The 13,236-nt window shown below is 43.0% G+C and overlaps 2 protein-coding genes across 2 annotated transcripts; one reads left to right on the forward strand and one right to left on the reverse strand.

Moving 5' to 3' along the window:
* Window positions 1-750: 750 nt before the first annotated feature.
* On the forward strand, window positions 751-11,590 carry gfm1 (G elongation factor, mitochondrial 1). Its single transcript, XM_084558094.1, has 18 exons — window positions 751-952; window positions 1,078-1,230; window positions 1,335-1,467; window positions 1,929-2,133; window positions 2,637-2,753; window positions 2,883-3,033; window positions 3,500-3,654; window positions 3,786-3,870; window positions 4,016-4,153; window positions 4,484-4,585; window positions 4,684-4,740; window positions 4,835-4,972; window positions 5,374-5,456; window positions 9,009-9,171; window positions 9,327-9,471; window positions 9,554-9,714; window positions 9,809-9,862; window positions 10,987-11,590. Exons 1-18 carry the CDS (start codon window positions 878-880, stop codon window positions 11,116-11,118), a joined length of 2,247 nt encoding a protein of 748 aa, XP_084414220.1. The 5' UTR covers window positions 751-877; the 3' UTR covers window positions 11,119-11,590.
* Window positions 5,540-12,673, reverse strand: lxn (latexin). Its single transcript, XM_084558095.1, has 7 exons — window positions 11,599-12,673; window positions 7,616-7,804; window positions 7,467-7,529; window positions 6,826-7,000; window positions 6,502-6,638; window positions 6,140-6,202; window positions 5,540-5,871 (listed from the first exon to the last, which is right to left on the reverse strand). The coding sequence occupies exons 1-7, from the start codon at window positions 11,743-11,745 to the stop codon at window positions 5,755-5,757; spliced, it is 891 nt and encodes a 296-aa protein (XP_084414221.1). The 5' UTR covers window positions 11,746-12,673; the 3' UTR covers window positions 5,540-5,754.
* Window positions 12,674-13,236: the final 563 nt, after the last annotated feature.

Here is a 13,236-nt window from a genome sequence, read left to right on the forward strand (position 1 = left end):
AGATGCTGCCTTCAGGTGCTCCACGGAGTTTCGCTTTTGTAGCCGTTAAAGCCTTAAAACTTGGGCTCATTCGGTAACTTTAGAGACGCCATTTTTAAATAGCAAATTTTTATTTATTTAATTTTTAGTCGGTTGATAGTATTAGCAGTGTACTGTTACGAAACAGTTAATAAGATATTATTGATTTCGCTTACTCCATGTTGCTCTTTTGAAGAAAAAAATAAAAATAAACGATTAATCGAGAAACTTCAGTAACTCCAGACATCATTAGCATCACCAGTTTTGACGGTCTTAATTTAAAAAACACTAACTGTCGGTCTGTGCTGTGCAAAAGTCGTCTTTCAAGCGTTGTTGCCTGAAGTAACATGACCTTGCAAACAGACCCATGTCACTTTGGAAAAGGGATTGAAATATTGAAATTCAACAAAAATGATACTATAAAAATATAAATAAATATAAATATAAAAATGGCAATATGAAAGAAACTGCTTTTTGACATTACTATTTTATTATCAAACACGCTGCTATTAAGAATTATCTGACAGCACTTGAAAGCAGCATCTGCCTTTTTTGCACATGCGTGTCTTTAAATTCATTATGTAAATGTGTGCTTTAGCATGTTTTCCTTTAACATGAACAACATGACATAGCGTTAATTAAATCAAACATGTCACTTTCCTGATCTTTTTTCTTCTCTTTTACAACAAACGCGAACATTTGTAGTTTTTGGAACCTCTAGGTTTCCGTAGATGCGGAAGCTGTGTTTCACAACCAACCACCGGGGCTCCGGCGTGACATTCACCGGGTTGTTAGCAGAGTTAGGGTCGTGTGAAAGCAGGAATACGACCACCGTGTGCTCGATAAAGCTGTTGTCAAAATGAGAGTACTAAAAGCGGGTCTGTCTTTGGCAAAGACGCATCTTTTGGCACCAGGGAGCGTCACACTTAAAAAGGTAACATTAAGCTAACATGGCTGTAAATCCATCATGACCTGGACGACTTTACCACCATTTCACAATCGGTAAACAGACAGAAGAGGGGGGTTGAATATTGATCTGAACCTGTATCATGTCCTCAGGTGCTCATCAACAGCTGTCGGACGTGCTCCTCCGGTGCATTTCCCAACGAGAGAATCCGCAACATCGGGATCTCAGCTCACATCGACTCGGGGAAGACCACACTGACCGAGCGTGTCCTCTACTACACGGGCAGGATAGCAGAGATTCACGAGGTGAGCCCTGATATGGACTGTGTTTGTGTCCTCAACGTGCTTTTGTGGTGAGTTTTACAGGTATGCAATCTGTGTTAATGACCTGTTTATGTTGTGATATGCAGGTGAAGGGGAAGGATGGTGTTGGAGCCACTATGGACTCTATGGAGCTGGAAAGACAGAGAGGCATCACCATCCAGTCAGCTGCTACATACACCGTTTGGAAGAACCACAACATAAACATCATTGACACACCAGGTAATAAAAGCGGCACTTAATCTTGGGTGTTTGAGGTAAAGAATATAAATGTCCGGTCCTGACTTTCAGGTACTGATATAGGATCAGATGTGAAGCATTAGATGTTACATTCCCCCCAAAAACTGTGATGATTAGACACTGGCTGCTCTGTAAACATCCATGTCTTTCAAACTAAATTCCAACATGTTCTCGTAGTCCAAATTACATCTTGAGTTTTCTTCTTCCAGAGCTACTGAAGTCACACATATGTTATTTATAACCCGACCACTCACATCTCTGTCTCGTGATTTCTTTTCTCATCCTTTTACTGCTTTAACTGCAAAAATAACTTTCCTGCAGGGTTAAATTTTATTAAATATATTTGTGCTTGTCGGTGCAAGAAGACGGTCCAGGACTGTAGCGGTGCCACAAGTCAAAAGAACCAGCGTGATAAATGCTTCTGACCCTCATGTGTTTCACAGGTCACGTGGACTTCACTATCGAAGTGGAGCGAGCGCTGCGCGTGCTGGACGGAGCCGTGCTGGTTCTGTGCGCGGTCGGAGGCGTCCAGTGTCAGACCATGACCGTGAACAGACAGATGAAACGCTACAACGTCCCCTTCCTCACCTTCATCAACAAGCTAGACCGAATGGGCGCTAACCCCGCCCGAGCCCTGCAGCAGATGAGGTACAGTTTACACATACATTATACACGTTTATACATTTATACAGCGCTTTTCTACCTATTGGTACTCAAAGTGATTTACAGTCACAGTTACACATCTACTCGTTCACTCTCACAAGCACACATTCGGACACCAGTGCAACTCGGGGGTTCACTATCTATGTGGTCCACCTACTGGACTCCTAACCCTAAACTCCTATTGCTAGTTTATTGTAAATATTTTCTTTCCCAATTCTATTTGCGCGATTTGTGTATCCAGTATGCATTTTAGGAACCTTTTACTAATCTGTTTGTGTTTACAATAAATCTCACAATAGACACGGATACATTAAAACTTGTAGACTGCATTCAGACTCATGCAACTGTTCTTATGATACCAACCATCACTAGTTGGCATGTAATCATAAAAAATATTTCACAGACAATGTTGTAAATGGGTGCGGTTTTCCCTTCTGTGTCTTCTTCCCTCATTTGAATGATCTTCTCACACTTTATTTTATTTTTAGATCCAAACTGAACCACAACACAGCCTTTATGAACATCCCCATCGGCCTGGAGGGCAACATGCGCGGCATCATCGACCTCGTAGAGGAGAGGAGCATGTATTTTGAAGGGCCATTTGGGTAAAGTTCATTCACAGTGTAATTTGGTTGTTTTGATCTGCACTGTACCATAAGTGAGAAAGAACAGGTATCGGTAATAAAATCTATCCGTCAGAATTATACAAACCTGTTTGTTTTTCTTCCCTGCAGTCAAAACATCCGCTATGATGAAATCCCAGCAGATTTTCGTGCAGAGGCCACAGACCGGAGGCAGGAACTTGTGGAGTGCGTCGCCAACGCTGATGAGATCTTGGGAGAGATGTTCCTGGAGGAAAAAATCCCAACCAAGGATGACCTAAAGGTCTGTGTGTCCAAAGAACCGTTTGTTCCGACATGTTCTGAAAATGGAAATGATCGGCACATCACTTCCTGTTGAAAACTGATGTACACCTTAATGATTGAGTAGTCAGAAACATGCTGACACTAACAATGCTGCCATGTCGATACTTAACTGCAGTAACATTTTCCATGTTTACATTTTTGTAAAGTGATATTAACAAATATTAAACCAACTCAAAGTATTGTTGAGGATGAGGGAAAGTCAGGTCAGTCATAAACCAAACTATTGGAAATATTCACACTTTGCTTGTTTAAAAAACATAATGCAGATGATAATCACTAGTTTCCTTGATATTTCAGTTTGGACCAAAGTGTTGGATATCACCATTTTAGAAAAGCCATCTTTGAGATCTTATTTTGACCTTATTAATAATTATTCAAATTGCATATATAAACTAATAAGAACCCTTTACCTCACTGTCTTCCAGGCCGCAATCCGCAGGGCAACAGTGCAGCGTCTCTTCTCCCCCGTGTTGGTAGGCACAGCGCTGAAGAACAAGGGCGTCCAGCCTCTCCTGGACGCTGTCCTGGAGTACCTGCCGAACCCTAGCGAAGTCAAAAACTACGCCATCCTCAATGACGAGTGAGTGCGGGGGGGGGGGGGGGGGGGTGGGGGGCTACAATGGTCAATTTGCATGGATTCATTTTTTGTTTTAAATTTCCTCTCTGGATGCATTTCATCTATTAATGTCTGTGGGTGTTTCACTGTTTTAGCGAATCTGCCGAAAAATCAAAGATTGAAATGGACCCTAAAAGAGACCCTGCAAACCCCTACGTTGGTCTGGCCTTCAAACTGGAGGTGAGGTGCCTCGAAAAAACATACTATTTTTATATCATGTCGTCACTGTTTTTTTTTTTTGTTTTTTTTTTCTTTGTTTTCGAACATTTGCGCAACAGGAACATGTCAGTGTGTCATACTGTGTTGTTTCCTCTGGTCTTAACAGGCCGGGAGGTTTGGTCAGCTGACCTACATGCGTGTGTACCAGGGCTGTCTGAAAAAAGGAGAGTACATCTACAACACCCGCACAAGCAAAAAAGTCAGAGTTCAGAGGCTTGTGCGTCTCCATGCTGATCAGATGGAGGTGAGAACGAGCCACTGCACGTCAGCAGGCCGTCAAAGGACACAGTTTTCCATCTGTGGTTTGCACTTTACACAGCAGAGGAGCATGACTGGTCAGAATGGGTAGCTTCCTCTTTTGGCTCTAGTCAAGTGTGGAGATAACAACCACATCCCCTGTGACACCAGAATAACATAACATGTTTCCAGCTGTCTTGCAACTGTCAAACAAGACGTAAAATTGCTAAATATTCATTTGTATTATTACTTAAAAACATCTGGATCTCGTCTGTCCTCGCATTATATTCCCATCATTCATGTTTTCCCCTTTCCATTCCTGCTTTTTTTTTTTTAGGATGTGGAGGAGGTTTACGCCGGAGATATCTGCGCTCTGTTTGGGATCGACTGTGCCAGTGGAGACACTTTTACATCCAAGACCGGCACTAACCTGTCTATGGTGTGTAGCTTAAAGGCTGAAGAATAGAGCAAGAAACAATTCATTTTAAAATGTTTGGGAACACCTTGTGTACATTTGTTCTCATTTTGGGCCAACAGGAGTCCATTCACGTCCCAGAGCCTGTCATTTCCATGTCCATGAAGCCAGCCAACAAGGTAAAGAAATACTGAAATGAACCTGTAAGAGCCATAAATTGATCTCTCAACTCCTCCCTCTTATTATGTGTTCTGTCTCTTATTCTCCAACCAGAATGACCAGGATAAATTCTCCAAAGGTATCAACCGTTTCACCAGAGAAGATCCGACGTTCAGGGTGCACTTTGACACCGAGAGCAGAGAAACCATCGTGTCAGGAATGGGCGAGCTGCATCTCGAAATCTACTCGCAGGTACCTGGTCAGATAGCGAGCAACTCTAAGATGGAGTGCATGATTACGTCGAACTGTAACAGTGTTACAGATCTCCCCTAAAATCTTAGAAATCTTAGAAATGTTGCTTTGTGTCTTTCTATGTGAAGATTTAAAGCTGCCGGCTGCACCCTTTCTCTGCACAGAGTACTCAGTTCTGTTTGGTTTTGAACAGGCAACATTTAAATGCTTTTTTCTCTATGGTGCAACTATTTTGTCATCCTCATTCCTATTCAAGTGCATTCACCATCATTCCTTTGAATAAGAAAAGGGATGTCAATGCGCCACAAACAACTGATCTCTATCTAACCACAGACTTTTGTAAAATGGTGACACACGGTAGAGTCCGTCTGACTTATGATTTGTTTCTGTTTTGCTTTCAGAGGATGGACAGGGAATACAACTGTCCCTGCGTGATGGGAAAGCCCAAAGTAGCTTTCAGGGAGACGATTACCAGTCCCGTACCGTAAGTCCCGATCCTCTGACGCACACTTCAGATTAAGCAGTTAGACTGTGCTAACAGTTTAATGAGGCCAAAAATAAGGATACAATTTACTCATACAGATGAAAGTTTAATTACATTTGTGGGGTATAAAATCCAGCTTTCAGTATTTCAAAAGGTTTGTGCTGCAAGAATCTACAGCACACCTTGGATCGCAGCGTCACAGTGAACACATTCATTCTCCAATATCTGAATACAACGTGTGAGCATCAAGTGTGTGCGGTTGTGACTGCGGTGGCAGTTTTAACGAAAGCCCTCGGGTTTAGTCCGTGCTGGGAGGGTTTTCGCAGTTATGGCAGTGAGGCAGCTGTTCCATCTGCAGCACTTTAGTTCCCTCTGCAGGAGACCAAGTGAACAGCAGCTTCCAGTGAACGATTTCCTGCAGCGATAAAGAAAAACGTTAAGATCAACACGAGTTATCTGACAGTAACACTTTCCCTGAGATAAGTGCAGCACAGTCGAGCACAAGAGTCGTGTCTACTGGAAGATCCAACCGGTGCCAAAAGAACTTGGGACCAAAAGGTCACTAGTTCACATCCCCCTTTGTCCAGGGCCTAGGTGCCCAGAGCAAGCACCACGTAGGATCAATACAGTATAACTTATGTTTAAAAAAAAAAATCATTGTTTGCTGTAACTCCTGACTTTACCTGGGACACCATCTCATGCAGCAGTATGTGACAGTCAAACTTCAGCTGGTCGTTCTCAGTTTCCTGCAGCAGACGAGGAAAAAAAGAAATAAAAGACAGTCCAGAACAAATGTTAACAGTCCAGAACAAGCTTAACTGTTGTGCTGCTACCTGTCTGACTAAACGGTCTGCAAAACACCTCCTTACTGTACCTGCAGAAGCTCCTCTTCTTTAATGTGGTTCGTCCATAATCGGAGAATTATCCAGTTTCATTTGCAAATGTGCTGCAAACTTGTGCTGCTTGCAGAATTTAAATGAACCCTACTTACAATAATGTAAAACTGCCCAGTGAACAGAGGCAGCAACAGAAAAAAACAACCTACCAGCTGCGTGATGTTGGCCACCTGAGCCATGTTGTACAGAGTCTCCTCAGTGGATTCTTTCAGCATGACGTGGCTGGAGGCCATGATGCCCAGGTGCCACAGAGGCTTCATGTCCTGCGCAATGTGACCGTAGCTGTCTGGGGGGAAGTTTGCCACACATACGTCTGGTAAATGCACCGCGCGCTTACAGGAGATTGCTAGTTTCAAGTGACAACATGCGTGTAGAAAACTGAGTTCCCTAAAAGCCCACTAACAATGTTGAAATGCTAAAAAGGTCAATGTTGGGAAATATCTGTGTGGGAGAGGTTGTATTGTCGGACATACCAGGTAATTTCTGTGCAGACTGCGGGCTTTGGTTGGTCTTGTATTGCTGGTATAAGGCCTCTTCTTGAGCTGTAGTGTTGATTTTAAGGAGCTCCTCACACGAGGCCTGGACTTGTGCTGCGTGCTGCTTCCCTCCTCTGGGAAAGAAAACCTCCGCAGAGCATTTCTGTGTAGTCTAGATGAGTGAAACAAAAGCAAGATGTGGAAGGAGGTAGACAGAGCAAAGGCGTTGTCCAGAAGTTAGCACGGCTGTCGGTGAGTCAGTGTTTGCTAATTCTTGTCCAGTGTGGTTAGACCTGCTCCCTGTAAAGCCAGAGTTCATTCGTCGGTGTACTCTAAACTTAAACTCACTCCTGAGATTTATTTTTCACGAGAACCATGTAAACGGAACGTAAACTCCCTATAAACTTTAAAGTAAATCTCCAAATTTAATTAAAGGGAATTCAGTGATCTGGTTTAAGATGCTAATTTGTCATTAAATGTGCATTTTTTTATTAGATTTCTTTTTGGAATAAAACACCTGCACATCTGGAGCAACAAGAGAAATTAAACAAAACCTATGATAAAATGAAAACTATAATAATGTAATCACACTTGCAGTGGTTCACTGATTGTGTGATTAAAACAAAAACGTATCCTACATTGCCGATGATCTCGTGCACTGAAATCTCCAGCTGATACTTTCTTCCGGAGTCTGACACATCCTGAAAGGGAAATAAGATATCAGCCATGGCTATATTTCATCAGTGTTCAGTATATTTTACGCAGCTATAATAACGTTTGACGTTACCTCTGCGTCTCCACTGTGGACCGTCTGCAGTCCAAACAGCCTGTATGGTGAGCCGTAGTGGGCGTTGAGATAGTGTTGGACCACCTTAGCAGCTCTCTGAGCCGGGTAGTGGTTGGGATTCAGCTTTCCAGTCGCCATCACGTCCTCCTCCAGATGCTCCTCCAGACCCTCCTCCGGTAACTCTTGTTTCTTTGGAGAGTGAGAGAGGGATTGATGGTGACAATGTGAACAGAAGCTAATGAAGTGAGCAGGGATGGGCTCCCAGTCCCTGAAGGACTATGACCTGTGTGTATCATGAGGGTGGAGCTTCTGTCTGCAGTAAAGCCTTAGACACAAACATATTCACCAAACAAAGTAGAGAGGAACAAGATATTGATGCACAGTGAATTTAATGAGGGAGTAAGATCTTGCCTGTTAGTGTAACACTCAGACTCCCTGCCGATCAGATGGCAGGTGGAAAGTTTTATCTGCTCGATGTTCCGAGTCAGCTGCTCCTCATGCAAGTGGAAAGATTACTTCCCACTTCCTTTAACAGCAGATCTGTTTCGGGACAGCCCCTTTTTAAAGAGACAGAGTCCCTTTGTGTTTCACCATGTGCCCCCTTTCACCGCTGCACAGAACTTGTAGTGCCGGCAAATAAAAACGTCTCCAGGAAAACTCTACAAGTCCAGTTGCCCTTGTTTTAGCTTTGATATTTGGATGAATTAACTGAAAGATAAAATTTAGTGCTTCAACTAAAGTTCAAAAACCTCTGGAAAATACTTATCACCTACCTAGAAATTCTTAAAATTGCATCTATTACTCCTCTCGCATTATATAAATAATAATTTAATTAATAATAAATTGAAAAAGTTATGAATAAATTGCCAAAAAAAAGATTACTCCACAACTGTATAGTCCATTCTAGTGTTTAGTTTTCTACATTGCATTTAATATACTACATACATAACATGTTTTATTCCAGTAGGTACATTTTAAAATCTCTTTTTTTTTGTATCAAATTCTGATCGTACATCAGTCAGCACAGAGAAGGTCGACCAAAACACATTTGGCTGCTTCCTAAAGTATAGATCATCATCAATAATAGTGCCTACAATACTTTAAATTAACTGAAATTAGTGTGTTTATCTCCTTATATGGTAAAAAATATGACTTTTTGTCATATCCTGTTCACAGTATATTGGTCTTCCCTGAGGAGAGTGTGTGCTTTGTTATCATCCGATCGTGTTTGTCCTTCAGTTTGATTAGTCGACTCGTTTGGGCAGGAACGAAAAACTGTCCGTTCAGGCATCAGCGCAGGAAGTGTGGTATCTGGTTTCCTCTGGTTTCCTCTGGTTTCCCCGTGTCAGCGTCCTTCAGACTGTGGATGTTTTGTCTCTTGTTTTTCCTGCAGGTTTGACTTCACCCACAAGAAGCAGAGCGGCGGCTCCGGGCAGTACGGTAAAGTTATCGGGGTCCTCGAGCCCCTTGATCCAGAGCTCTTCACCAAGGTGGAGTTTGAAGACCAGACTGTGGGAACCAACGTCCCAAAGCAGTTTGTGCCAGCTGTTGAAAAGGCATGTGTGAACTTTAAATGTGGTCTCAGTCGACTGTGAAGGTGTGAAATAGAACAAAGTTGACTTGAACGCAAAGTAGAATCAGTGTATAATTTTAACCTCGGCTACTTCCGGTGTTCATTTCTCTCCTCTTGTTTCTTCCCATCATGTCACAGGGCTTCAGGGACGCCTGCGAGAAGGGACCTCTGAGCGGCCACAAGATCTCAGGAGTCAGATTCCTCCTGGAAGACGGAGCAAATCACATGGTCGACTCCAATGAGATCTCCTTCATCCGAGCAGGAGAGGGTGCTCTAAAACAAGGTGAGGCTCGGCACTTGGCTCTGATTTTATTTCCTTATCATGAGTTAACACTGGCGTCCTTGTTCTTCTCTCTCTCTCGCAGCCATGGAGAAGGCCAACGCAGTCATCCTGGAGCCAATCATGTCTGTGGAAGTCGTTGCTCCTCAGGAGTTTCAAGGAACTGTCATCGCCGGGGTAAACCGTCGCCACGGAGTTATCACGGGACAGGATGGAGCCGACGGATACTTCACTCTGTACGCCGATGTGAGTCCAGTTGGTGCATTTTTCACATACAGCTCACATATCTTCAGTATTTTCTCTCAGTATTTTATTAATTTCATCGCGTTTCTTCCAACAGATTCCACTAAACGACATGTTTGGCTACTCCACGGAGCTACGATCGTGCACTGAAGTAAGTTCGACCTCCAGCGCCATGAAAATCCTTTATAGTCAGATCATGATGAGCATTCAGACAAGCAAAGGCCAAGGTTTAGTTACAAAAGAGTGTGTTGATTTCAAAATCATTTTCAATCAATCAACATTTAGTTTTCCTAATAGAGACCTGATTGTTTGTTGTGAAGTATCCAAAAAGGGCAGCAGTGTGCAGTGTTGAGTTGTGTCCCTTTTCCACCAAGGCAAGCTCCATGGACGGTTTGGAGTACAGTGTTTCAGCAGCCAAAGAAACCACTCTAGAGTCAGGGTTGGGGTTAGGATTATTGTGACCAGCAAGGCCAAAATGGCAATATTAAGATGTGGTAAAAATCTAGATCTTATGTAGGTATCTAGTCCATCTTATCCAAAGCAGAAGAAGATCCTGAGCTTCAGTAATGAGGTGAAAATGAAGCAGCGATTGTCTGTGGTGGAAACAAACCGTCTCTTTCCACAGAAGTTCAGAACTGACCACAGTGGGCTTCAAGACCCAAGTAGTCTGTAGTCGGAGACTACAGTTTTACATTAGTGGAAAGATAATATACAGTAAGCATGCTATGAAGTGACACCGCTCAGAGACTGACCCGAGCTGTGATCGGTGGATCCATGGCTGCCTCAGAATCAGAATAATTGCCCAGTCAGAACAACGACGCCCGAAGACTGACCCGATCAGATTTTCACCGGATTGATAGGAGCGTAGTAAAGCTTTGATTATCTGCTCATCTGATCGTTTCTCTCTGGATGGAATAAATACATTCTTGTTTGCCACATGAGGAGTAAACATCAGGTGACGAGTTCAGCTGGGTCCATCTCTGACATATTTCCTAATGAAATCAGTGCTGTCTATAAAGTTGGGGGAGAAACTGTCTTGGGGAATGTAAACAGATATATCTTATTGGATCATTTTATTTAGCGTCCGTGTAAACAGTTAAGATGGAATTTCTCGTCACGATAATTTCAGTCGGGGTGAAGAAAAGACTTTTTAGCGAGGACGTTAAACTAAAACTGTAGAAGACCCTTACACGGGATCCTTAAAAAACACAGTTTGTACACTGAGATTTCGTAATTCAACGTAATCACAAACATACTCCGTCATTGTTTATCCAGGGAAAAGGTGAATACACCATGGAGTACAGCAGATATCAGCCATGTCTGCCGGCCACACAAGAAGACCTCATCCACAAATACTTGGAGTCTACAGGACAGCTGCCTGCAAAGAAGAACAAGTGGAAGAACTGAAAGCTGTCCACTCGACCGCTCACTACTGGACTTTGACCGTCCCTGATCCTCATTCTGTCTATTCTGCTCATCACCAACCAGGACTACCTAAGGCCTTCATTTGTGAAACTTAACAAAACTGGCATTTAACTTTTCTTTTTCTTTTGTTTAGCCCTCCTAACCTGATGTCTGCCCCCTGTAGTGAACATATTTATTACCTTGATTTTAGACCACTTCACAGCCAGTGTTCAAAAATGGAAAGTTACGGCAAGCTCAGTGTTTGACCTGAGCTTATTATGGCTTATGTACTATGTACAGAATGGTCTAGATGCGACAATGATTCAACAAAGACGTATATCCCTCTTTTAAAGTGTATTTTTTTTTTGTGCAACGGATCAAGTCTTTGATTTGTTGATTAGCAAAACATCAAATTGTTGCAACGTGGCGACAAAACAGTAGAAAGCAAAAAAAAAATATTCTGCAGCAGTTGTAGCTCCTCACCTGCTCTGTTTCCTCTGCAGTCTCAGGTACGCTGTTGGGATGAGCCGTCACGTCTGATGTCCCTGTAGTTTCAGGTCTGATCGTCACACTGAGGCTCCCGGTTACCGCCAGTAACACAGCCAGGACAGCGATCGTCCTCACGCCCATTGTTTTCTACTGTGTAACTGATGCTAGAGAAAAAGCAAAACTGACTTCTGTGAAAGAGTGCAGGCTGGGAAATGACCCTTCTGTCAGCGTGGGGTTATGTAACCAAGAGGAGGAGGAGGAGGAGGAGGAGGGGAAGCCGAGAGGAAGCCGGGAGAAGAGACTGTCCAGATCCTTCCTGGAGTGATGTTTTGTTTTGTTTCCTCTTAACTAAACAAACCGCTCCACTTTATCTGGTTCTGCTCCTCATACGCTGTCAAGCAGAATCCCTCAAGCTGTCAGCTCCTAAATATTCCAGCGCTCTCATGAGAAGAAATTATTAGTTCAGGAACGGTTATCCCATTAGAGTTACTGCCGGGTGATGCAGGTGTGGTTAAACTTGATAGCTTGATGGGTTGCAGCTTTGCCTGGTAGACTCGAGGCAGAGGAGCGAGGCGTTCGCTGAGCCAAACCAAGCATGCCCAGGCCAGTTTAGGGCTTGTCAGAACACTAAATCTGTTTAAGTGTTTAAGACTAAAAAAAATCATCACGCAGAATAAAGATATACAAAATGACAGCTTAAAAAATAGGTCAATTATAACGTCTTAATCTGACTTCCTCCCTCTATCGTGATATCTACATGTGAAAATGTTCCGCCGAGGATGTGTACTTTCTTAGTTTCATGAGAAATTTCAAATAACTGAGATATACATGGTTGCAAGACTGAACGTTCTTCTTGACCTAGAAAACATTAAATCATAAAATAATCTCACCATGACGTCGGTTAGTCCTAAAGGACGTCAGCGTGAGATTATAGGTCTGGAGACTTATTGTATATCCTGATAACTGATGAGAAAGAGACCACAGACAGCGCTCTTAGATTCTTAAAAGGGAATTACCATTTTTTTGCAGCCTGCACCTTATTTCTGGCATAAAATGCGATCATTTGCTCACCTATGTAACTTTGGTGTCGTTTGGAGTCGTTCGGACGATATTTAGATCTGCGTATATCCATATAGTGGGAGTGACTGGGGCACCGAAACGCAGCCTCTAAATAACGCATTATCTGCCGCGATTTTACCAATATTTTGTTATGATACACTAGTGCTATTCCCCGTTAAGTCCAGAGTTACCTGTTGTCATCACCCGGGGTCTGTAGATTGACCTACTAACCTCTGGCCCTGATGATGTCATCTCTGAGCGCCGCATACACCCGCGGTGGTCGACTTGTTTACCTGTAATTTGCTACTGCTAGTTTTTTTTGCAACATGGCTGAATATTTTTCCGATTCTGAGGTTGTGGACGTCGACTTTGTTTATGATGGGCGTCCTTACCGTTTTGAGCCAGAGTATATACGTTGAAAGGAGGATGCTGAGGCAGAGAAAGGAACAGCTGGCCAAAGAACAAACCGCTGCACGTCCGTGAGTAGATAACAGGTAACTCCGGACTCAATGGGGAATAGCACTAGCGTATCATAACAAAATATCGGTGAAATGAACGAGTTTCGCGGCAGAT

This window comes from Chelon labrosus (genome assembly GCF_963514085.1).
Source record: "Chelon labrosus genome assembly, chromosome: 13".
NCBI classification, from domain to species: Eukaryota; Metazoa; Chordata; class Actinopteri; order Mugiliformes; family Mugilidae; genus Chelon; species Chelon labrosus.

Excerpts from the sequence above, each read along its gene's own strand:
- gfm1 (XM_084558094.1), top strand. The coding sequence starts at position 878 with ATGAGAGTACTAAAAGCGGGTCTGTCTTTGGCAAAGACGCATCTTTTG. Across the intron at positions 3,871-4,015 it reads GTCTGGCCTTCAAACTGGAG|GCCGGGAGGTTTGGTCAGCT; the intron begins GTGAGGTGCCTC and ends TGGTCTTAACAG. Across the intron at positions 4,973-5,373 it reads ATCTCGAAATCTACTCGCAG|AGGATGGACAGGGAATACAA; the intron begins GTACCTGGTCAG and ends TTTTGCTTTCAG.
- lxn (XM_084558095.1), bottom strand. The coding sequence starts at position 11,745 with ATGGGCGTGAGGACGATCGCTGTCCTGGCTGTGTTACTGGCGGTAACC. Across the intron at positions 7,530-7,615 it reads TCCACAGTGGAGACGCAGAG|GATGTGTCAGACTCCGGAAG; the intron begins GTAACGTCAAAC and ends TTTCCCTTTCAG. Across the intron at positions 6,639-6,825 it reads GTCTGCACAGAAATTACCTG|ACAGCTACGGTCACATTGCG; the intron begins GTATGTCCGACA and ends ACTTCCCCCCAG.